The sequence below is a fragment of the Rhagoletis zephyria genome, unplaced genomic scaffold, assembly GCF_001687245.7.
Source record: "Rhagoletis zephyria isolate East Lansing unplaced genomic scaffold, Rhagoletis_zephyria_1.1 Rzeph_scaffold_03362, whole genome shotgun sequence".
Classification (NCBI taxonomy): domain Eukaryota; kingdom Metazoa; phylum Arthropoda; class Insecta; order Diptera; family Tephritidae; genus Rhagoletis; species Rhagoletis zephyria.
The window spans coordinates 27,418-53,853 of NW_016160445.1; the positions used below are offsets into that span (position 1 = coordinate 27,418).

The 26,436-nt window shown below is 35.5% G+C and overlaps 1 protein-coding gene across 1 annotated transcript; it reads left to right on the top strand.

Moving 5' to 3' along the window:
- The first annotated feature begins 4,379 nt into the window (after nt 1–4,379).
- LOC108368863 (early nodulin-75-like) lies at nt 4,380–5,237 on the top strand. The gene has a single exon (XM_017623806.1). It carries the CDS (start codon nt 4,380–4,382, stop codon nt 5,235–5,237), a length of 858 nt encoding a protein of 285 aa, XP_017479295.1.
- Nucleotides 5,238–26,436: the final 21,199 nt, after the last annotated feature.

Here is a 26,436-nt window from a genome sequence, read left to right on the forward strand (position 1 = left end):
TGTACATTGAATTCTTGTACAAAAATATATCTTTCCCATGATTCCTGAAAATTATAAAAATAATAAAATATTATAAAATTATTGGCACCAATAGCTGACACTATACAAATAAGCCACAATATTCGATAGTATAATTTTTTAATTTTGCGCGCTTCAAAAGATAAATAATAAGCATTCAAAATTAAAAAAAAAAAAATAAATAATTTCTTAGAATCCACAATACCCTTCGTTCCCCTAATTGCAAGGAAAAACAATGTTGTCACCATTAGGCTATTTTATTAAAAAAGATTTACGAATATCTTAAAATATGTTTTTGTTATTTATGGGTTTTTAACAATTATAATAAAAAAATGTTGTGGAAAAACATCATCGGACTTCTTCACCGCGGTCACTGGGATATGAACGTTAGAAACGGCCTCATGCTCAATAAAAATTGTTGAGATCTTAAAGTATTTTTTACCATTATTATCTTAAACTAAGTGCATATTAATGCTAAAGTTAAAAAATATGAATATCTATTAACTATTCACTCACAACATTACTCAAATAATGATTTAATAAAATTTGCCGAGAAGAACTATTAAAATATTTTAATTTGCGCTTTTTGCAACTGATCTATTAATGTTTTACGTTTTCCGCCACTTAAAATAATTTCTTTAATGCTTCCTAACTAAACTACATGCACTTCATAAATTTTATAATTTTGCACAGGCGCGATTTTAAAATTTTTCTCTTCCTTATCAACTTTTTCCTCAAAATTCACGTCATCTAGTAAAACAAAGGGCAATTTTTTTCGTTGAAGTCTGCCATCACTTGTGCCGCGATCACTCAATCCTCGTGAGCTAATTCTTAAAAGCTTATTCCTTTCATTGCCATTTAATGTATTTGTGGTGGTGTCCGATGCGATTGAATTTGATGCGGTGCCCATACCATTTTGTAAACCTGCCAAAACTCCCTTTATGAATTCGGTACGTATAACAGTATCTGCATCCGTCTCATCGGAGAGATAAGAAGATTGTTGTCTCGAGGGTATGGGAACAGCAGCTAATGATGGTGTTGCATAAGGCGGCGGCGGATATAGCGGTAAAAATACTGGATACAATTCTGGTGCGACATCATCGGCTAAATTGGCATTATTTAAACTGTAACGATCTGCAAGTGCCGATGATGTGTTATTAGTCGCTAACGCTATCAACTCATCTGACTGTAATCGAGTGAGTAGTGGTAGAAGATTAAGCCAAGAAAGTGTTTTTGATTGGGCACCAGTTTTTGCTGCTTTAAGTGGTATACGTCCACCAAACGAACGCGGCGCTAACAACGCGACTGAGCACAAAAAGAGCACAATTTTATGTAAATTAGTCATTTTTCATTAGAAGACTGAAAGTGAGGAACTAAAAGTAGCTGGCATGGGTAGAGTGGTATTTATAACAAGGTATACGAAGAAAGTTTTAAAGCTACTAATCCACTTGAATTCTGTTTTTTTTTTGTTTTTGGTTATTTTGTTTACAAAATTAATTTAAGACGAACCTGTTAAAAGCCCATCGACTCCTGTATATCATCTAAGAGTATTACCAAAAAAAAATAATAAAAAAAAATGCAAATATTTCGCTAAATGTAGGAACGTGGTGGCAGATATTTGTATAGTACATACACACATATGTACGTGCTGATATGCGCAGTGTTTATAAAGATTGAATGCTCGTTAAAATTTCGTTAGGCAGACGTAAGAATCTATAAGAAAGGTTTTATGTTATTCAAAAGTGTCTAATTCACTTTATTTCAACATAAGAAGAATATTAAAGTCTACTCCTACATATATCCAATTATAAAAAATCGTAAAATATGAAATCTTAAACACTTGATAGCATGGTAGAACTTCGTAAATATTTATTTGCGTAAACAAAAAGTCTCTAGGTAAAATTCGAAGAAAAACTAACAGTGCAATTCTGGCAACTGCCTCTCACCTCACCTCAGTCTTTCAAAAACAAACAATAAAATCTAGATTTTGAAAGAAAGTTAAATTAAAATAAGTAAAAAATTCAGTTCAAACTAGTAAAAAATTGNATAAAATCTAGATTTTGAAAGAAAATTAAATTAAAATAAGTAAGAAATTCAGTTCAAACTAGTAAAATTCGACAAGGCCTTACCCAAATTTCGAGCTTTTTAATTAGATTACTTAGAAAAACTGGGAGTATGCGATTTTTACTTTAATAAAGTGCATTTTGGATTTGTTAGGGATTACCGTTGATTTTTGATTTCTTTTTTTTTTTTGTTGAAGGTATGATCATTTTCTCCATTTAGAAAAATTGACGAACATACATAGGTATGTGCATGTCGCTCATTTACTTCAATAATGTCATAAATATAACGCTATCTCGGTAATGCGGGCAGCCAGAATCCTGAGGCAATCTAGTATTTCATGTTGTTTTTTAATTGTTGGTGTTTTGTGAGCTCGTTTTAGCCAATTAATTACTCATATTTTACTAAAAGTATACACTTTTCCTATTTTGAAGTCCATCTGTTATGACAACCAGTACAATAATAAAATACTACGATTGACATGTGCTGTCGAAATTCGATCGTTTTTTAAATGAGCCCGAAGATTTTTTTTCCGTATGCAACATTAATGGACATAAATCAAGATAAAAACGAAAAATTGCCGTGATAATTTTTTTTTAAAGCATACCTCTCATATAAAGCAAATCTCAAAAATGTCTTAAAGCAGGTTCGGTCTCTGCTATAGCTGTTATTTTTTTAATCGAAGTTATAAAAGTCCGAGGCAAAATATTGTCGTAGTAGAAAGTTATCATTATTCCTTTGATCCCAGGACCTCCAAGACAATATTCCTGGTTTATTTTTATTTTTGGAACTGTTACGAAAAAAGCCCAATAATAACTTAAAATTTCGTATTTTTATTTTTTGAGTCCAGTAATAACAGTTAAACTGAGGAAAATATTTCTAAGGTCGAAATAAATGTCCTTTCCTAATAATAAACAAACCACTTATCCCAATTACACAAATTTGGTATCAAATGAAAGAGCACTGAAATAGCTTCCAAAAAGATTTATCAACGAAGGTTTTTGCCTATTTATATTTTTTTTTATAATGCAATACAAAAGAAATTCAAATACCTGACCCAAGGCTTGTTATATGGTAATTAAACAACATTTTGAATTGCAATATTTTTGAATAGATGGCGGCCGTTGTGGTGTAGTGGTTAACAGTGCGAGCTATTACTCCGCAGGGCCTGGGTTCAAGCGCGGTTCAACGCAACATCAAAAAATTAAAGAACAAATTTTTTTTCTAATAGCACGTAGTGTTTCGCATTTTTTCCATATAAAGAATTTTCGTTTTTTTTTTTCTTTTGTAAGGAAGAAACTGCGTGAAAAATAATTGCCAAAAATCAATGGTAAGTCCTAGCTACCTCGAACTTGCACATTGTTGTTATAAAATTATGTGGACTAATAAACTGGCATACTCGAATAAATTCTAAACGACCTGATAAAAAAGTTGGAAGCTTTGCATGAATTTTTTTTGAATTTTCCTGAGTTTTGTACAAAGTTTAGAAACTGTATTTTTACGGGTTTTGTTGTAGTATGAACCGAATTTTTATAAAAAAATTATCGGAAAAAAATAAAAATTCTTGCATATAGGTATTGTAAAAAAATTTCTGTGCCAATACTTTATTCCGGCAGTGTAGTTAATCCACTTTTTCTAAGATCTTTAGTTGAAAATAGTTTTTTTTTTATAAGACTTTATTGCAGAAGCTGCAGCCACAGAACTGTTCCGAATGCTCCAACAATAGTCAGCCATCATGATGATAGTGTTCCTCCATATACATATTTATAATAAGCGACGTCAAATTACTAAACATCATTCATCAGGCCAAAAGTGCAATTTTGTTGTCCAGTATAATTACTTTGGTGTGTTTTTTTGCTTCTTTGAATCTAAAAAAAATTATTTTCAAGGTTTTAGTGCATTCAAAAGTTTTTTTTTTTTCTTAACTGAACTAGAAATTAATGCCTACTTATTTATGCTTTTAAGATAAGCGTATACAAAAGGCTGCTATTCTTCTTTCTTTATCTTCAACTTTTTAAGCGAAGACAAAGAATTTCAATCAGCATTGGTAGTTTTTAATACAAAGTCTACACAATAGTGGAACAAACAAACAAAGCTGACAAACGGATTTAGTTCCATGTTCTATTAATGGACGGTTTATTGATAGAGAGACCGCTAAATTTTTATGGCAAATATTTTGTAGAGCAATTCTTATGTTTGCCATTTACATATTTGCGTATATAAATAAGTGACATTTCTAAATTCGATTCACAAGTTGCCACACAGCATTACTTATCACCACTGTAGCTGAAAAGGCGAAAATGTGGTACCAATTTACGCTTAACACATTTTTAGTAGCGCTTCTCCTGAATGCCGCCGTCGGAAGCAAAAATGTTCGACATGTGCCAAAAGAAAGCAAACTGCAAAGGCAAGTATTTACATTGAGAGAACTGAACAATCAACCGAGCAATGATGAGACAGTAATCCTCGAAGCGACGGACTTTGGAAGCTCACGTGATTTGGGCGCCCTTTTGATGCTAAAAACAACCACACCGCGGCCGTATGATGATCACCATCACCACCACCACCATCACCATCATGATAGGCCACCAGCGAGTAGACCACCAAAACCGCCACCACCACCACCTCCACAGTATTATACGGATTGCGAACATGATGACTATGCAGATTGTTATGATGAAAAACCGCTTGTGCAGTATAAGCCGCCTATAGAGTATAGGCCACCTGTGCAGAATGGGCCACCTCTGCAGTACGGGCCGCCTGTGCAGTACCGGCCGCCTGTGCAATACGGACCACCTGCGCAGTATGGGCCGCCTGTGCAGTACGGGCCGCCTGTGCAATACGGACCACCTGCGCAGTATGGGCCGCCTGTGCAGTACGGGCCGCCTGTGCAATACGGACCACCTGCGCAGTATGGGCCGCCTGCGCAGTATGGACCACCAGCACCTGCTCCATATCCATCATATTATGGACCCCAACAATTTTACTACCCTCCACCTTTTTACTATCCTTCACCGTTTTTCCCACCATTTTCCCCATTTTTCAATCAAACATTTTTCCCGGGTAATTCCACCGGCAGATTCCCAGGAGTCTTTCCAGGTAGATCTTTGCAAGCGGATAACGATGAACTTGTATATCTTGACGAGGAACTGGATTAAAAGTAATTGTTGTATTGAAATATTTCATGTTAATAAATTTTTACGGTAATCTACAAACTTTAAGAGTGCTTTTCCTTACAGTTCATGGTTTTTTACATATACATTACTACTGTCAAAATTTATTCAAGCAACACTAATGTTGATAAATTTCATTGCTGTGTTCGTTATCAGCAATTCGGATCTTCTTCATCTGCATTGGATAGTATTACGTGTGAGTTTCAAGTGGCTAGAAAATACCATTGATTTGTTGACGATGCTACTTAAGCATTCCCTTCCATATACAAATTTTCGGGAAAAAGTGAGTGACACCGTCAGCAAAAAAAAGTTTTAAAAATCAATCGTATTTTGTAGCCAATTGAAACTTGCACTAAAATTGAATGGGCTACAAAATTGCATACCAAAAATTTTTCTAAAAATTCAGAAAAAAAAATTGAAAATTTGTTCGAATTTTCATAATTTTTGTTAAAAGATTGAAAGGCGGATTTATATAATGTTTATTGTGTAACTACCTAGGCTTTTATAAAAAAAAAATATTAAACATAAAATAAATTAAAGAAATATAGCTTAAACTCTTTAGGGTACGACGAGTTTATTATTTCTGCCGCGGGTGTATACATAAACGAGAAAGTACGAATAAAAGTAGAAAAGTAACGCCAGAAAAAGCACACTTTCACCTTCATTTGCTTAGGTGAGGTCAGCATAAACAAGAAGAGAATTAGCATTTTTAGTTTTACTTTAGCGATCGATCTTCATGCTAGCAATAATATCAATACGACTGGTTACTTTCGCTTGTGTTCGCTTAGTTATAGTAAAACATACAAAGTTGTCAGAAAAAAATGTACATCCTAGTACTTTTGTTAGCAGTGACTCAGTGTCATGTAAAAGCAAGTATTGAAACTGATAAAGAATTCCTGCGCCACCTTTTAACGTTGTCCGTGAGTGAACTCAAAGATGAATTTCGTGTCAACGAAGTAAAGAGTGTCGAACAGCGTTATAATGGCAGTGAAGTTACACCGCCTAATAGCTACAAACTAGCAATTTTTTCACCATTTCTTATTGGACTAGCTTATAACTCGACAGCGCCAGAGCAACGACCGTGAAAGGAGAGTGAAACCGAGAGAGAAGAAAGCGTGAAATGAATTGTCGCAGTTATTGCAATCTGTGCTTATTATACATACATAGTGTGTACATATGTACTAGCTAAAAGTTCACGAGCTTTCAAAAAACCAGATTTTTATATATACATATGTACAACCATTTATTCCTTTATATGAAAAAAAAGTAAATAAATGCAATTTTTTAAGGTTCGTTAAGGTCGAAAAATAAACTAAGACGTAATATCTTTATTTTCTAGTTTAAACATAAAATTCTTTATTAACTTTCATTTTCATTTCGTCCTTTACTTCTAAGCTTATCGACTAAGTCAGTTTATTTGCTGAATTCATTACAATCCAAAAACACACACACACATCAATCCATACATATACACACTAGGGTGAACAACAAAAAAAAATGTTAAGCTCTCACCACCTCAGGTTTTTCTAAATGGGGTAAAAAATACCAAAATTTGTTATTAAAAAAAATATATTTATAAATTTATATTTTATATGGGGAAAACACTTTTTTTGTAGAAATCGTATAGAATTTTTGAAAATCAATATTTTTCGATCGGAAAACTCGGTTGCTCTTCCAATACTAACGATTTTGTGCGTCTACCCACTGCAATTTTTTGGGTTTTTAATAAACAAAAATATACCGGGTGTTTTTTTTATCTAAAAAAAATCCTGAGTGTGAGAGCTTAACATTTTACACGTTTTCTCCCACAGGTAGTATTTTTGTACCGCCCTAATAAACACACATGCTTACGCTTATTGCACACATGCCCGCCAATGCCCACTTAGTGGTCATCAAAGTTGCTACTTGCATCCGCACTTAACTTTTAAACGCCTTCGGCCACTTCTGGTTGGACATTTTGCATTTCCTCTGATTTCCGCGCGATTTCCGTCACCATCAAGTAATCGTGTATGGCTGTGTGTGTGTGTGTGTATAGCACGCGCACCGAATGCAGTGCCTCACTAGCGAGAATATACCATTCAGATATGTTCTAATTTCCGTCGTTGGCAATGTATGCCACCAATTTGTCGTTGTAATATCCGTTTTCGAAGCTATGTCAGCAGCAACATACATACATACATATGTACATTGCATTAAGAACGTTTGTCGNGCCACCAATTTGTCGTTGTAATATCCGTTTTCGAAGCTATGTCAGCAGCAGCATACATACATATGTACATTGCATTACGAACGTTTGTCTTGTTTGGTTTAGTGTCACTTGCGACAGCAGCCATCATATCAGCAGGAGAAAGAGTATAACATCATCCGCTTCAACATCAGCAGCAACCCAATTCACATCCGCCATATTGGCAACATTCATAGCGGCAGCAGCAGTTACATCACTGCTAAGTTTTCATCGCCTTCGTCATGCACGCCATCGTCATCTGCTTCATCACCGGGCGCTATTATTGGTATCCGTGTCTTTTCCGCTGACATTTTCTAGCTGTGTTGATTTTGTCTCGATTTTCAATGGTTTTACAACAGCAGCTCTATCATTCTATCCAGCAGCTGCTCACCCGCCTTATTGCTTCTGTTCGTAGTGCAACTTATCATTATCGCTTAGAACGTTGTCATCGCTTGGCCTGTGCAAGTGTGACATTTGCGACGCGCCATCAACAACATCGATGGTTTGTTGCATCAATGCCAACACGATTGTCGCTGCTGCCAGTATGCGCTGCTGCAGCTGCTGGTGCTTCAAGTCGAGCATTGCCGCTATTATCCGCAACATAATCACCGGTCACATATTTATCAGCAACAACAATGTAAGCGTTTCCTCTGGAATCGCCCTCAACCTCCAACTCAAACTCATCCTTCTCCTCCCCACCATCATCATCCCCGTTATCATCATAACCGCTGTCAGTTGAATTAGTATTTTCACTATTGACGCTAGATGTCACGCTGCGCGTCTTTGCATAAATACTCGTACCATCCTTATGTGCCACTTCGCTTTCGAGTAGCTTTCTAGTGCTGTACTCGTATGTTTTGCCATTATCTGTTTCTAAACTGCTTGTTGATTGCTCAACTGCTGCCATTTCAGCTGCATGCCTCACATGGCTTTGAATGCCTTCAACAACGAACAATGATGCCGCGCTGTCGCTGTCGGGCTCCACCATCAACATCAATATCAACATCGACATCGACATCACCATCACCATCATCGTCAGCAACACCATCAAATTCATCATATGCAGCATGGTCATTTTCATTGTCGCTCTCCTCCGCACCTTCAGCACTGCCAGCCTCATAATTCTCATCACTCCCACAATCATCATCAACAACAGCGACAGCATTGACCACACCTTCATCACTACTTTCAGCATCCGCTTTGTAACCACTACTGTCCATTGCATTGCGCCGCCATGCGTTCGTCACCACAGTGCCGTCTGCAGTCTTACCCTCCTTGCGCTTTTGTTGTGCAGTCTCTACTTTTGGTACATTTGAGCTGTCATCGGCACTTGTAATTGTCAACTGTTCACTAGGTTTTATTGTTTTCTCTTGCGCATTGTCAATTCCATCACTACCGATGGGTATTGTTGTCTCTGGCTGTTTGCGTCCGTCGATGTGACAGCTTACCGTATAGCTTACCGATCGTCCGAGCAGCATACGTCCGTGTATTGCTGGTTTTTCATCTTCGCCTTTCATTTCAGCTGCAGATTCAGCTTCAGGTTTAGTTTCATTTCCATCTGCATTTTCATTTGTTTTGCTGTATTGTTCACTTTTAATTATCTCCGTTTGGCTGCATATCGCTTCCGGCTTCTGCACTCGCATTGGCACCCTTTCAGCCGCCTTTACATCTACCGCCACCCCACTCAGCTGGGGTCGGCGTGATAATCCAGTTGCTGAAGTTTTCCTAGTCGACATGTCATCTGTGATCTCTGCAGGCAATTCGACGTCGATGTGGGGCTGATGCTCTTGCTTGTGATGCTCATAGGAAGCGTGGGAAGTTTCCACTTGCGCATCATTAGTTTTGTCTATATTTTCAATTTCCTTTCTTACAGCGTCTACAGAGTTTTCAATTGCCACTTTCAGATGCTCTAAATAGTTTGTTTGCTCATTTGCAGTCGGATAGCAGTCTTGCCGTAATGATAATGCGGTTGCATCAACTGCAGGCTCACTTGTTGTTTCACATTGTTTTCGATGGCAGCCTGTGGTTTTAGTATTTACAAATGCTTCATCTGTGCGTGAAGCGTAATTTACTTCTGATTCACTTTCGTTGCTTTTGTTCGATTGATGATATGCAGCAAGTGACGTTTGGTGGTCAATCGGCATAGGAGTAGGTATTTTGAAAGCTTCATTATTAGCGTACGCTTCGTCGCATTCGTCTTCGCTGTACTCTGTAGATGTGATTTGGCTAGAGCTTTCCTTCGCACTCATATACTCAATTGAGCTTTCGTCTGTGCTTTCACGCTCCTCTGAGCTAATAAGCGAGTCAATGGTAAACTTGGCTTGACTTTGTAAGATTGCATAGTCGGAACCATAACCATTATCTGCGGCATATAGCTCATCACTTGTTGTAACATCCATCGCAGGATCTGGTCTTTCATGCATTTGATTGACTGCTTGAGTTTTCAGAAAATGCATATTATCATTCAACTTCGTGTGCTCTACTGATGCAGTACTCGTTCGCTCTTCTGGCGTAATCGCATACTCAGACAATAATTGTCTCACCACACTGGAAATGGGTATGGAGTACTCAACGAAAATTTCTTTTAAGCGCATAAGAGCATCATCCAAGCTGGCTGCTTTTTGGGGTGAAGACAATTGCGCTTGCGTAGCATAACTCATTGGTTTAGAGACTATTAGGGAGGAGGCTGTAGGGGATTTATTTGAGACTGAATATTTTGAAATGGCTTCGATGCCCACATCAGGCACATTGGGAGCAGCGGCGAAAGGCATTGGTATCTCTAAGGTCTCATTGGTCGCAGTAAGAAACTTCAGTATACTGGATTGTATATTAGATTGTGTCGCCATGTTAGAGGCTTGAATTGTAGGGTTTTTAAAAGCCTGAAGCTCAGTGTTCGCAGTTGTCGCATTTTCTATTTGATTCTGATTTATTTTAGGTGAGATTTCAGAGTTTGAGACCATAAATAATTCATCTGTATGCAGAGGTTTTGGTAGCCCAAAGCTATCGTTGGCTGTGACGGATTGATTCACGTGCACCTTGTAGTGCTCAGTGCCCGGCTCTTTGGTTGAGAGGTCAATTGTCGCTTTCACATAGCTTTCGGCACGCTCGTTTATATTCACCTCGCTTTCGCCTACTATATGTTGCTGTTTCTTTATATTCTCTGCATTATTTTGTAGAAATTCTAATTGATCTTTTAGTGTTTCATTAGTGCCAATGTTTTTAACATCAAAGCTCAAGCGATTTATTACTGGTGTGTGTCTTTCTTCTTGTTCAGCTATATTAATAGACAATCTACTGGCCGTTTCAGTGCCATTAAAGTCTGTGGCGTTCTTTTGCTCATAAGAAACGCTGAACCTTTTATGACTGTCGCATCTTTTACCACCACTTTCACGCTCTAGCTCATGTGGTTGTGATGCTGTTTTTAGTGTGTTGTTATTGTCTTTGTCAAAGGGTTGGTTTTTTTGTTTTTCAAGCGCATCACTCAAATGGCTATTTCTTATACTCGAATTATTCGCATTTTTCGTTGGTTCAAAATTTGTTTCGGCTTCATTCTCGAAATTCCCTTTCGTTTCGTTGTAATAATTTAACGGTAATAATGACCTTAATGGCTCATCGTTCACTTTCAGCTGACCATTCAATAATAGTTTTTCCATAAGCTTCTGCAAGCGCTCGCCTCTTGAGTCCTTTGCATTATTGGTTTCTTCTTCTGCTGGCTGAGATGCAGCAACGAAATCGCCACCATTTGTAGTATTAATTTTTGTTGATATAAAAAGCGTCCTGGCTGCACAAATTTTTGAAAAAAAAATTTATATTTTTTATACGTATTTTCCTTTCTTTATTTAACCCACCTTGAATTCTTGGTAACACCTGCAGCAGCACCAATACTACCAGCCATTGAATTCTTAGTACTTTCATCGTTAGTGCAAATAAAAAATATTAATCGCTTTACTTTAAGATCTCAACCCATTAGCGAATACGCTGCCATTCGAACTAAACCGATTTAAAATATTTCGCACAATTTTATGAGGTGGAAAATAAAAAGCCACGGGTTATACTCGTTTCTATGTAGGTCGTAGCCGCTATTAGAACTTTTAAATTCTATTGATGCTTTTATTAATAGGAAATTCTATAAAGAATTGGCTAAATCAGCATCGGATACAAACATACTTTTAGCACACACATACAAATTTCTCATCGAATCGAAAATATTTTACCAAGCACACGTATTGACGGACTCATTAACTAGTGTGGTGAGAATGTAAATAGGGAAGAGAGATTTTAGCAAATTTTGGCTATTTTTGCAATATATTTTTTTTTGTTTAAAAAATGTTTGTTATACATATTTTTATACGAAATATATAGCCTGCTGTATAACAAAACTTGTAAATAAAAATTTCAAAAATTGTAGAACATTTACAAAATTTTTACGAATTTGTAATCATTATAATTCAAATCTGAAACTTTTTAATCTGAATTTGAGTACGCAGTTTTAAAGCCCGTTATATTATAGTATAATAAAGTGCAAGCCTGAAGTAACTAGGACTTACCAATGATTTTTGGTAATTTTTTCACGCATTTTCTTCCATACAAAGTTTGTTCGAAATTTTTTTGTATGAAGAAAATGAGCAACACCTTGCAAAAAATAAATTTCCAAAAATTAACAGAAGTCCTATTTACTTAGAATTAACACTTTGTTTGCGGAAAAAATTAATGGACCAGAAAATTGCATACTCAGACTATTTATAAGAAATCGAATTAAAATGTACAAAATTTTGATGAAAATATGCCAATTTTTGTTAATTTTTTACAAATTTTGAAATTTTGACTTACATGGTTTTTGTTAAATAACGAGCTATATTTTCATAAGAAAATAATAAAGTTTAAATAAACGAAAGAAAAATAGCCAAAGTAGGCTAGAATATATATTCCTTCTTCTTTTCCAGTTTATTCTTTAACTCATAAAAATCATACATCTTTAAAGAATTTGCTGAATGTTTATATGAAATATGTGTTATTGACACATAAAATGTATATTATAAATGGATAAGCCCTTCTAGAAGGCATGCAGAAAAAAGGCTTTTTGAATGGCTTCACCTAAGAAGGCCTACCTAAATTATCTTATGGGATATAGTGTACACTGGATTTATATCAGAGACCGGCAAACGAAGCTGATTTTGTGACTATAACGAACACCAGCGCATAGCGTACAGTGCTTGCAAATGCAGCCACCACAAGTGAACGATACTTATAACAGCTCATACTGATATTGACTTCGGCAAAACAGTATTCCGAGTAAACGTGCACGAAACCAGCAACCGCCGTATTTGATCGACTGCCGAAAACACATTTGAGGGATTCACAACGGTGTTGTAGGTGTTGTATTGTTCTATGTCGTAAACTTTAAAAGCTTAAATAAATGTTTAGAGGACTTGAAACCACAACACCAACTATTTTTAAACACTACGAAAATCCATAATATGACTCTGATGGTACCTTGCGAACCCGCTTAATATATTTTTAGGCGTTTAAAGTTTACGACATACAACAATACGACACTTACGACACCGTTGTGAATACCCCAATTATATCTAACACAACGTTCTATCGAAGATGTTTGAAATAGACGTAAAACCATCCCTGTTTACCATGTAGCGGTAGTTTGCGGAAAGGTAAACAAACTACATATATTAAATTGCGCCGAACTTATACTTTTTTACTTGTTTTCAGGGTTCGTATTTGCACACACATGTGCAGCACATCCTAACATTTTAAGCTCACACACGTGTGCTGTGCATATAAAAAATTAAAAATTTGCTCACATCACATGTGTGTGCCGTTTGGTAAACAGCACGGGCACATGTGTGTTCTTTCTTTTTATTAATGTAAAGCACACGCACATGTGTGTGCTATGCGTAGAGAAACTTATACACTTCGAATTCTAACTCAAATCTTAAAATAATTTTTTAATATGTTTTCTGTCATATAAAAAACAAACAACATCTCACTTTTTATTGAATTGTCTTTCAAAAAATAACGTTTAATAAACAAATTCTTTTAAGAATATATTATGTGCATGTGCATGGGCTGAAATTTGTACAAAAATCGGCTCACACACATGTGCATGTGCTTAATAACAAACAGCACACACTTTTCTGTGAGTAGAGTTTGTTTTCCACTTATGCACACACATGTGTATGAGCAGTGAGTGCAAGTTGAATGTGTTTCTGGCGTGTGTGTGAGCAGAGCATGTGTGTGCAAATACGAACCCTGCTTGTTTTTATATTACTTAGGTGATCCGACACCAGTACAACTGGTAAAGTATATACTCGAGTGCCTCTACTGAGTATTTTTCGTACTTCGATACATGTGTACAAGTACTTGGTGGATATCGAGTACATGTTTAAGTGTTTACTTTAGGGCTGATGATACCCTTGTACCCGGTTACCCGGGTATTACCCGGGTGCCCGGGTAATTCGGGTAATGCCCGGGTACCCGGGTACCCGATTACCCGGGTATTACCCGGGGCTTTTATTACCCGGGTAGTCGGGTATTACCCGATTTGCCCGGGTACCCGGGTAATATACATATGTTGGTGCCGGTTAAACGAAAAACACCCGGGTAATGCGACATAAAGCTTCTTGTATAATCTTTTTGGTGAGGATAAATATTTTTTCAGTGAGAAAATTTTTTTTTATAATTATTTTTTTATGTCTAGAGTGTACGCGACTATGTACACCTAACCGCTTGCCAGAGTAGACGGAGACAAGAAAAGTAAATTAAAACATTAGTTTCTGTACTTAAATTCAAACTTCTAATTTTTGTAAATGCATATACATACATGCATGTGTACATATGTATGTATGTATGTATATTTTAAAGAATATTAAATATTAATATTTTAAAACAGGGACTGAGAACGAAATGTATGATCGAAACTAAATGCCATTGTCGTAGTTTTGTTCCCAAGAACGCGTCAAAACCAAAACCAAAATGAGAACAAAACTGACGAGAACGTTCTCATTGGGAATTATATAAGAACTAAACCCTGTGGTAGGCCACTTCTGGTACAAAAAGTAAGGTAACAAAGCCTTATGCTATTCATTCACCTAAAGATTTTGTACTTTTATTGTATCAGCTTGTTCAAATTATAGTTTCTTTTCTCATAATATTTAAAGCTTTTAAAATCACAATTATTTAATGAAGTTTCCTTAATACGAGAAGTAGGTTGATGAACGTATTGTTGTGAAATAATTGTGGAAGAAATTTTAAAATTTTTTTCATTCCAACACAAAAATTGCCTCAACTGTCGGTCATCGTTTAGATTCGCAGGTGGGTGTGTCTCAATAATTTTATTTGTTACCGATCCGATATCTGTACGTGCATTACCAACTTCGTAAATATTAATATTTTAGACATGCCTAAAACAAGCTGGGTTTGGAAGTACGCTTGTGTGATGAATGACGGATTTGTCAAGTGCAATGTATGTGTTGTATATTATAATATTTCCCCATATGGTACGGAAGATTCTTATAGATTTTCCCTATGTACGTTCGTTTGCGTTATATGATCGTAAATGCGTTTAATTTTCACCTCTCCACATTTTTTCGGGTGCCCGGGTACCCGGGTAATTACCATACTGCCCGGGTACCCGGTCTACCCGGGTCTACCCGGGTTATAAAATACCCGGGTACCCGGGCTATCCGGGTAATTCAATACCCGGGTAGGGCTTCACCCGCTACCCGGGTACCCGGGTAGCTCATTACCCGGGTGAAATCATCAGCCCTAGTTTACTTGTTTGCAACCTTTTTCTGCTTCAGCATTTTCAAGTCAGCCCATCTCAAAATAGTAGGGTATGAAAGCTCGTTTTCTGGCTCTTGCGCGAAGTTTATTTTGCAATATAATTTCATAAAAAAGAAAACACGTTTCTCGCTTTATATACATGTATTTATTTTTTTAACGGTCATTGGAAAAAAATTGTTCGTCTGAGTAATTTTGATTACAAGTAGAATCGAATATTTTGTAGCGATACCTTGAGAAGCATCGAGCATTCTATTCGATACATTTAATGAGTATAAGCCACTACTAGTACATATTGTTATCGGGCGAAAGCTAGCTAGGGCTGAGTTTTTAAAATCTGCTGAATGTATGTATGTGTAAAGTATTGGGTATAAAAGCAGACGTTCCTTTCCAATTTCCATTTGTTCAGTAAGTGTGATCCAGTAAATTTCTTTCACTGTTACATTCAAATTCTTTTCTAATGTTACCTTTTTTGAACCGTTTATGGCCGTAACAGTAAAAAAAAACTATGTCGTTAACATATGTAAACATATCTGTTATAACTGCCTTATTCTTATGTAAATTACTTGAGTTTACGCATATTTGACATTAACTCATGTCATTCGTTTTCTATTCATAGGTACACGTTTTCGCCTTTCAAACGTGTCATCATTTTCGTCAAGATTTATTCATAGACATCTCAATAGCTCGAAAGCAGCGACCATAGACAGCCATACACAACAAAATTACCATCAACAGTCAACATTGACTTTACTATCCACCGAGTTTCGTTACAAACTTACTTTTATTTTTTATATTTTTTTTGCCAATCATATACAGTGAAACCTCTCCTAACGGACACCTCTATTAGACGGACACCTNTACGTCAATCGACAATTTCCCAATTTTTTATGTAATGAATCTATGATTTTATGTAGTTTATGGACTAAAATGTAATATTTATTTTTGTTTTGTTATTACTTAATATGTACTTACGCACATAAATGAAATGTGCACTTTTGAAAAAATACATGCACATTTTTGTTTGAACGATGTAATATCAATATCTTTTATTCAAATAAGAAATAGTGACTATTCAGTTAATTAAAACATTAAAAAGTTCTAAAATAGGCTTCCCTCCATTAAGCGGACACCTCTCTTGGGCGGACAAAAAGTGACTGACGGTGAGTGTCCGCCCAAGGGAGGTTTCACTGTACCAACCACTTACTTACTCAATGATGCGCTTACATGCGCAGAACAAAAAAAAACACAACGGCAACATACATACATACATTTATGAGCCACCAACGGGACCGGTTTTCTTTGTTTTACTACTTTGGTATTTTTCGGTAGTTTTGCTGGCCTATATATGCGATGTTGTATGCATATTTGCATAATTTTTGGGGCTCAGCTTTTTGTGGCTTACTGACCAAATGAACTAATTTTCATGAATATACAGGTATCTATCTCTCTATCCATAACTTGTGAGGTACCGTTTTCTATGAAAAAGAACAAAATTCCGTGAAATTTGGCTGGTATGGCCTGGTATTTTTTTGTGTAAATAACTGATCCCACAACATATATACATACATATGTATATTCGTTACAGAGAGTCTGTTTTTGATGACTCTTAATTAGTGATGCAAATGTGTAGTATTCATACATATGTACGTTAGGGTGGTCAAAAAAAAAGTAAAGTCGGAATTTTAGTGCTTTCGTACCCTAGAAATTTTCCTTCGAGAAAAAATTACACTGCTGTTTTTTTTTATATGTGGAAAAACTATTTTCCATATAAATGTTATAGATAAAATTCAATCGTGCCGTCAGATTTCTCCATAGGTTTAAATGAGGAATATGCATACTTTTGCGGAATTGGCATAAATTGGAATAAAAATATTGCTCTGCAAAAATTACCCCACAATAAAACTATGTATGTATGATGTAAATTTAACTCTAAAATTTGAACAAATATTTTTTCAAAACATGCGTTATGTCATTGCAAATAAAATAAATATTTTTTTGTAAGCAAAAGATGAGGTTATGGGTTTTTAGTTAAACATTTTTTAGCAGTTCCACAATATATATATCTTCCCCACACGGCCCACAGTGATAAATTTTCGACTGATCTTGTTCAAAAATAGCACGAAGCATAAATTTTTTATCAAGTTGAATATTTACTTAACGTACTTTTTCTACAAAAATGTATAAGACACGAGTTTTGGATAGCAGCCGCCATATTAGATCGGCCATTTTGAATTTCAAGATTCTATCAGAATCGAATTCAACGACCTTGAAAACATTTCATCCATATGCTATTAAAAATAATATTTTTTTAATTCGGGCCTAGGCATTCTTTCCAAGAATCCGTTCAATGTGTTTAAAATAAAAATAAAAAAACTATACAGTTCGGTAAAAATTTTATTTATCCATTCATTTAAATGTTTTAACCTTAAAAAAAAAAAAATAATACTACGACTCTCAGTTATGGGGTGACTGACAAAAAAATTGGATCACTCTAATGCACATTAATATCTACTTAAGTGTAATTGTCTGTACTATAACTCCAATAATAATCAATAGTAAATATATGGTAGTATTTACTAGATCTTGTGTGTGTGCATTAGACTTCTGCTTGAGTTGATTCAAACATGTAGCCAAACAGAGTAGAGTAGATTTGAATATTCTACTTCATACACAAAACACTCAACGTTTTGAATTTTTTATTCATGAATATACATTTTATTTTAAATTTTCTACCCTCAAAAGGAAGAATGTGAATGATTGAATGAAAAACATTCAAATCATTCAAGCTCTTTTGTTTGTTAGTATTTTAATAGGAGCGCAGCAATATGTTCATATGTATGTAAAAAGAAAAAAATATTTTTGGATATTCATAAATAAATTTGTAATTTCTTTCAATTCATTTCAATTCATGGCGATACACATGTGTATACAGTACTCATTCAAATTCGAAAAAATTTCAAGCCAAAATCATTCATTCGTTTTGTATATGAATAATTCGTATGCCGTTTTGAATGAATTCATGCAGCCCTCTAGTGTGTATGCATGTGTTTACAAAGGATTGAAAAATCTGAATTGCGCAAATAAAAAATGTTTTTTTCTAATGTAAAATGCTTTTTGTGTAGCAACTTCATGGTATTACTGCATGGGGACGAATTTGGGAGAGTAGTTACTTCTTTAGGAGACTTGCGGGAAAAATTCTATGGCAGTACTCTATTATTGGTCGTTTGGGATGAATATATTTCTGTGTACACTCCCAAATTGTTTGGTTGGAAGGATTTTTGGGAAGTTGGGAGGCTTTTGCAAAGATATTTCCCAGTGAACTCCCTCATTGATCGTTTGGAGGTTTAAAGGCATTACTCGTGCTCCTAGGATATCCCATGTTGAATGAAGTGTAGAAAATAACACGCTTTTCATTATCAAAAAAAAAACAACAAGTTCCGAAATGGTCCCGAACTAGACTCCAAATTGTTCAGAAAAAATCCTAAATTAGCCTCGAGCTATTCCAAAAATGATCTCGAAAAAGTCCTGAACTTGAACCAAGCTGATCCCGAAATTGTCCCGAGTTAGTTTTGAAATGGTCCGAACTAAACCCGAAAAAGTCTAAATTGATCCGCGAAAATTCCCGAACCAGTTCCGAAATGGCTCCAAAACTGAGAGCAAAGATGTTTACACATCAAGAAAAAACAGCGCCAACCCTTCGGAATCATTTATATGTATTTGTGTATATATGTAAAACTTTTAATTACTCAATTCAGCTCACAGGTTTGGCAGTCAGTTAAACTGTACCTAATCTCCTCGTCTTTTTCACCGCCCATCAACACGAAATGACCTCGCTAAATTAGAAACTATTGCCACGCAAAAATTGTATCTCTCAAATACAAATAATCGCTTCATATAACTGCCATTTAAGTGCAGAATTCTCAAGAGCAGCAATTTACAGTGATTACCCCCGAAGCAGGATTAACAGCAATGAAGTGGAAAACTGCAATGACTTTCCATTGAAGCCAAAACACAAAAAATAACAACAACAACAAAAAACTAACAGAAAATGAAAGACATGAAATTGATTGGCACGAAAGGCAATGAAATGAAATGTCATTTGTTAAGAAGGACTCAGGATGCTGAGCATGCTGAGGATGATGAGTCTGTGCTTTGCTACGCTATGCTCTGCTGTGCACAATGACAATGTCAATAGCAATCATAATAATTGTCACTTGCTGCATTCCAGGGCCAGTACAAATAAGATACATGAAAGAAATAGAGACAGTAAGAGAAATCAAGTAGGTATACTTAAAAAGCTCACACAAAAGCTTACATACATACATATGTACGAGTATATGTAGTAGCACCTGCACATAACCTTGCCCTTTGGTGCATCGGTATTCTTGTTTAAGTCTCACTTCAATTCCTACTTCCTACATACACATACATACATTCTTCAGGATAGACACACACTGTCCGTAGCTGTCACTTGAGTGAATGGCAAACAAAGTCTTAGAAGAAGCGACGTCAAGTCGTCAGGTAATAACGCGCAAATAAGCTGACAGCTCGAAGCAGACACAAGCTCAGTTGGCATTTGGTGTAATTAAGAAAATTGCGGGCATTCTTTGTAATGCTCACAATGCTCTCGACCCCATATGAAAGCATTTTTGAGCGCAAAATTAATACTAGATAAGTTTTGCCTCACAAATTCCAGGAGTAAATATGTATATATTTACTCAATGAAGCAAAGTAGCAGTGATGTTTGTTTTTGTAGCCTTTTCAAAATTTTATTCATGAAGCAAAATACATATGTATTTGTTTAAGGTTCTCAGTGCAGTAAAGTCAATCTCATTAAAGGAAATATAATGGTATACGAATGCGAAATGATGAATGCGGGAATGTCCCAATAGGCAATCCGTGCTCGATGCTTCACTCGCTTTTTGCAGAAATTAACCAGAGCTTGAGGCCTTCTCATTCAGATTTTCTTAGCGGCGTTTTCTCAAGTACGTTTTAAAATTTACAGTCACTTTAAACACAAATTTTGATGTGGGAAAATGGGTTTGAAAGGCTACTTGCGAAAGCGCCACTAGTAGGAGGAAGAAAACTTACACCTAATAATAATAACACGTAATAAATGTTTTGTGGATACGCATCGATATGCACATTGCAACTGCCGGCTGATTTTCGAACCAACGTCTTTTAAAATTCTCAGAAGCATGTGTACAAGTTTTAAAGCGCCTATCTTTATTGGTTGATTTTTGGCTCCAAAAAGTGCTTATTTCAGCCACAGTGCGGCACACATAATAAATGGTGTTTGCTTTTAATCATACCCACCTACCGACATGTAATCCGACCCGCCGAATGCGAATCTGAGGTCCTTTTCCCTCGCATACCACCAAAAATGTCGAGTATTTCGGATTCGAATTCAGCGGGTCGAAGTACATCTATGTCGGTAGCTGGCTCTGGTTAAAGGTACACACCCCCACCTTTTTTTTTGTGTACCGGTATTATTTACTGATGTACCTAAGGGTGGTGCTTACAATACATATTTGGGCGTTGTGATTGATGATCGACTAAAATTTAAGACCCATATCGAGTATGCTGCCAAAACTTCGTGGAATGTTAAAGCTAGAACAACGAGAACAACGATGGTCTAACACGAAATGCTATAGCTACAAAAGAAAATCTGCCAGCAACGATGCGGCGATTCAGAAAAAGGTAGGTGGAGCCACACAAGCTCATCCTGAACGTTGAACAATGGCTGAGTAGGCCTCACTGAGACTCCAGTTTTCATTCAACCCAGTTTCTCTCGGGCCACGGAACTTAACTCGTGAGGCAATAGACTTAGGCATAATGACTCCTCGTAGGAATGAGAGAAAACGTGAGACATGAAATATACTACACGCGAACGACATTCTGAATTAGATATCAGATTAGATGAATTAGTGCCAGTGAGAACTGAACATCTAAGTAGCAACAGGTATCGGTTGGACTCAACTATCGCAGACATAGAAGCAAACGAAATGAGTACCAGCAGAGGGCACATAAATGAACTAAACACCAGCAGTGGGTCGAACATCGATGTCGGAAATATTCTTCTTGCTTTTGCAAGTAATAAAAATCTGAAAACTTAACTTAACAGTGGCAAACCGTTTGGGAAGAATTAATCGGAAGTTTAACTACAATCCACAATCCCGAATACTTCGCTCCTCTGAATAAACTTACTTACTTACCGTCCTGTATTCATAATCATCTAAGCTGGCTAAAGTTTTTTGCCTAAGTACGTAGTTTGTACATGCATAACACATAATAAATTGTTAACTTAAATCTACATCAGATGATCCTATTGTACTTATTATGCGTACTACAAGCTCTACTAAGTTTGAGTACGCTTGACATTTCATTGACAAAAAAAGTCTCATCAAATGCTTAAGTGAAGTACAACTCCGGAAGCAACAGGCCGTCCATACATAGCAGACCTCCACAAATCTAACTGTATGTATGTACACTATTCACGCTTATTGCTACTAGCTAGCAAAAATCAAAAAGAGCAATCAATCATAATTTGTAGATGTCGTTTTGTTATTTTGATGAAGACTGATGAAGTTCTTTCAATAGCAGTGAACACGGAATGGCACGTCCCTTTAACAAACTCACAAACATAATTGTTAGCATACATTTGTACACTTGTAAAAAGCGCTATTCATAAAATCGGAATGCCTAGATATGTATGTAGATAGACAACTTTTTTGTTGGTACTTTGATATGCCAAGTGTTCGGTCATAAGTGCTGAGTGCGTAGCTTAGCACATTCACTGCCAAAGCTCAACATTTATCCGTTGCCACGTTGTGTTGGCCAATTCGTTTTTACCTGCTTATGTACATAGATACAAATGTATGCGTAGGATTTTTTTTTTACTTTTTTAATGCGATGCAGCAGGTGATATATAGGACTTGACTTGCTTAAACAAAAGCCGTTGCTTTTCATTTGTCCATCATTTCTTAGATTATTATTCGTATTATCCTTCTTAGGTGAAGTTGCTTGACTGCTTAACAGACTTATTGGGCGAGTTGAGACCATTGTCAGATTTAGTGTTTCACTATCACAATTACTCAATGCGATGACAAATGACTGTCGAATGGTATTGGCTACATGGAAACGAAGAAGTTGAAAAAAATCCTCTCAAACTGATGTGATTAACTGTAAAGTTACTCACACAGAAAACCGAGCGGAGCCGAGCGAGGCAAGGCAGAGCGAAGGAGAGTTTTTGCTGTTCACACTGAAGAATTTTAAAAGTTCCTCTCAGCTGCTTTAGCTTACTATAATTTTATCATCGATCAGATTATTCATTTAAAGAAATAATGAACAAACTTTCATGAGCGACTTCAGATTACTGATATCTAAATTCATTAGAGACTTCGTGAAAGAGTCTGCCAGCTATATATTTGTTGGCACGTACTTAACCGTAAAACCTTTGTTCTGATGCACGATTGAGAGAATACAAAGGTTGCGCCGATCTCGGACCGCTATTCCTCTCTTAACGAATTTGACGGAATAGTTGTTTGCATGACGTCACACTGGTGCAACTTGTTTACGTTTTCCTTGCAACATTTTTTCTTCTTCTTCCATTCTTCCTCACGTTTTGGCATTTCTCTCTCGCAATTGCACCAGTGTGACGTCACACAAAAGTTATTCTCAAAAATCCTCTCTGATCGGCGCAATCTTGTATTCTATCATTCTTGGTTCTGATGCACCTATCTGATGAAATGAAATAGCCGGTGTGCTTCACTGCGTCTAAAAAGAATTTTTGTGCTGTTTTATACCCGTATTGTGTTATCTTAATTATTTTACCAATTTAATTGAGTACAAATTTTCAAACGGGTGGCAACCCTCCGCAACAATAGTTTCTGCAGTATCTTGTTCTATTCCTCTACAGTTTCATACCCATATTTCAATGTTCAATTTCTCTCACCAATTAAATTGAATTAAAATTTTCAAACAGGTAGCAACCTTCAAAAAACTATTTTCAGCTTTAAGCCATTTTAGACCTCTTTCTTTTGACTGCCATATTCCAATATTTACTTTGATTTATCAATTTACTTAAACTGCAATTTTCAAATAGGTGGCAACCTTCGAATGCTTTTTTTCCCCTATTTTAAGCCTCATAACCATTATACATACATATATACATACATACATACGTACATCTGCTTATGCTTAATGTTATAGTTTTTGTCTTATTTCTATCTACATCCCTAGCTCTACCCCTGTTCGTTCTAATTACATTTATGTTTTCTGTTTTCAGTTATCTTAATTTTTATTTTTATACCCTATCGATAACAAAATCGATAGTAACCTCCAACAAAATATCGATAACAAAACCGATAAAAATGTTGATAACAAAATCGATGACAAATTCGATAAAAATTTCGATAGCAAAATCGATAATAATATTGGTAGCAAAATCGATTAGAAAATCGATAAATATATCCATAACAAAAGCGAAAACAAAATCGATAAATAATCGATATAAATACCGACAAAAAATTCGATAAAAGTATCAATAACAAAATCTACAACAATATCGATAACAAAACCAATAACAATATCAATAAAAAAATCGTTAAAAATATTGATTACAAAATCGACAACAAAATCGATAAAAATATCGATTATTATATCGATAAGTTCCGAAAACATCGCTAGAAAAATCGATAACAATATCAATAATAATTTCGATAAAAAAAACCGATAAAAATATCGATAGTTCGCGAGAATCCCGAAAATCTCTAAAATCTCTAAATAGTTCACAGATTGAGCCTCTGTGCCTCCATCTATATCCTTTTCTCTATAATTACCTTTATTTTAATATTTCTTCCTCTATCGTCATGTTTACTGTTATCGGTATCCTCATCCTCATCTTTTTTATATTTATCTTTGTTTATACTTTTATGTTTATCATTTTCTTCATCTACATATCGTTACCTTAATATAGAAAGGCCTTATCTCACATCATCGCAGAAATGCAAAAAGCCGTAACCAACTAAAAATACAAAATTCACTTTTTGATTTATTATGATGCATTTCACCGAATTATAAGGCCCCAGATCGTATTATGCAATAACAATTTTTATTTAGTTACGGCTTTTTTGCATTTTAGCGACGATGTGAGATAGGCCCTTTCTATATTAAGGTAACGATATTCCCCTTCACCTTTGCCTTTATATAAGTGAAGTGAATTAACCTTGGTCTTAATTTCTGCCTTTATCTTTACGCATTTTTGTTTTTGGTTTTATTTTTACCTTTGCCTTTATCCTTTTTTTTACCTATGTACGTAGTCATTTAATTTCATTCTTTTATTGGTCTTTTTCTTAGTGTTATTCTTTAACTTTTTATTAGCAAGGTTTTGTTAAATTAATACGATGTGCATACACTCAAGAAGCACTTGTTTCAGCCCAAAACATTTCCGTTGCACCATTTCCGTGTGCGATTTCCGTTGAATTTGCCAATTTACTCCCAACCAACCAAACGCCGCTAAAGAAGTTTCACTTCAATAAAGGCCCCTTATGTTAATAATTTTTTTATATATGTAAATACGTGAGCCTGCTAAAATTCTTATATTGGGTATAGCTGTTTGATCCTCTTGTGGTATTGTAGATCCTTAACCAATTTGATTACGCCTTTATTGTCGAAACAAATTTCTGGTACTATATAATTTCCACACATTATTAGGCGTGAATAGCCATCGAACAGTGCTTGGTAAATACATACATACATCCGCCAAAATTACGTAAAGTGGCTTTGTTAGCTCAATGCCATCGCTTGACCACCTCCGGTCCACTTTCGGCTATAGGAATCATGTTAATGTATATTTCATTGTTTTTGTGAAGCATTTGGTGAAGTATTTGCTAAGCAGCATGGAGATCATCTGTAAAATAGTAATCCGCATTTGGTCAAGGTACTCCTACTCTTTATATTCCCTATTAGACGGACTGTAGTAATATGATACGCAGTTTTCAGTAAGTTTCATGTGAGTCTGACTAGGAAACAATCAGATCTAACTGAAAGGAAGGTTAGCTTTCCCGGAAGACAATATTTTGAGATAGATCGCTCGATCTATTTAAATGTGTAAAGTTTAACAATTCTTCCTTATTACTTCTGTCTCTCCTCCTTTAATTCTATGGGAGTATGTTAGATAGAGTAAAAGAACACGCAGATGTCTGCGTTTCATGTTATTAGGGATAAAGTTGAAACAGAAAAAAAAGATATAAATATTAATCTTAATCCAATATCTGTTTTGAAATTCTTATGATTTTAAATCGGCACGATTTCGGAAATATTTCCATGCTGTTGATTTTTATTTAATAGTTTTTATATAAAATATTTAATCCTTTTATCAAAAATAACAATAATTATTTAGCTACCCCTTCCGATGTCAAATTGTGCGATTTACAGAACATGCCTGATAGTTAGTACCATTTTATATACTACAAATAAAGTGCCAACACAGCAATAAAATATCACAACCACTGCAAATACCCATGGCGTATGAGTGATTTTCAATTAGTTAATTACTTTGTGCGTCTCCATTTTTGTTTTTGTTTTTATGTCTGTGTTACGCGTGTCCTTTACACGTGTCAAATTTGCAGATTATTTGATTGTTTTATAAATTATTAGATTATGCCCACTGTGCATATATTAAATGTTAATTCAAACGCATGCATGCAACAAACTCAGTAAATCCCCAGGGCAGGTGATAACTATCTAAATGCGCTAAGTACGACACATTTTCGCGCTTAACTCAACTGTAATTTATTTACTAATTTTGCTAATGTAAAACAAATAGAGAGTAGAGTAGTTGACAGGCGCTCAATACAAAATTTGACCAATAATTGCATAGCAAGTAATTAATTGAGCAGCATAAAAAAAAACCAATATGCCGATGATGTCAACAATGGATATTTTCGATGTTGGTAAACTTTTATGAAAGGATGTGTTATCCTATTTAACAAAATTAAAAAAAAAAAAATGTTTGCAGCACGGCAAGTGTACTCTGACTCTAATAGGATTTTTTCCGTAGAATCAGCATGTGAAATTCGAAATTTTAGATTGGCTCCAGGTTTTGAGATGTTTTGACTTAATAGTGCCAAGATACTAATTTTTGGCATTTTTAAACGG

What these genes read in the sequence shown, in the direction of transcription:
- LOC108368863 (XM_017623806.1), top strand. Translation starts at nt 4,380, where the DNA reads ATGTGGTACCAATTTACGCTTAACACATTTTTAGTAGCGCTTCTCCTG.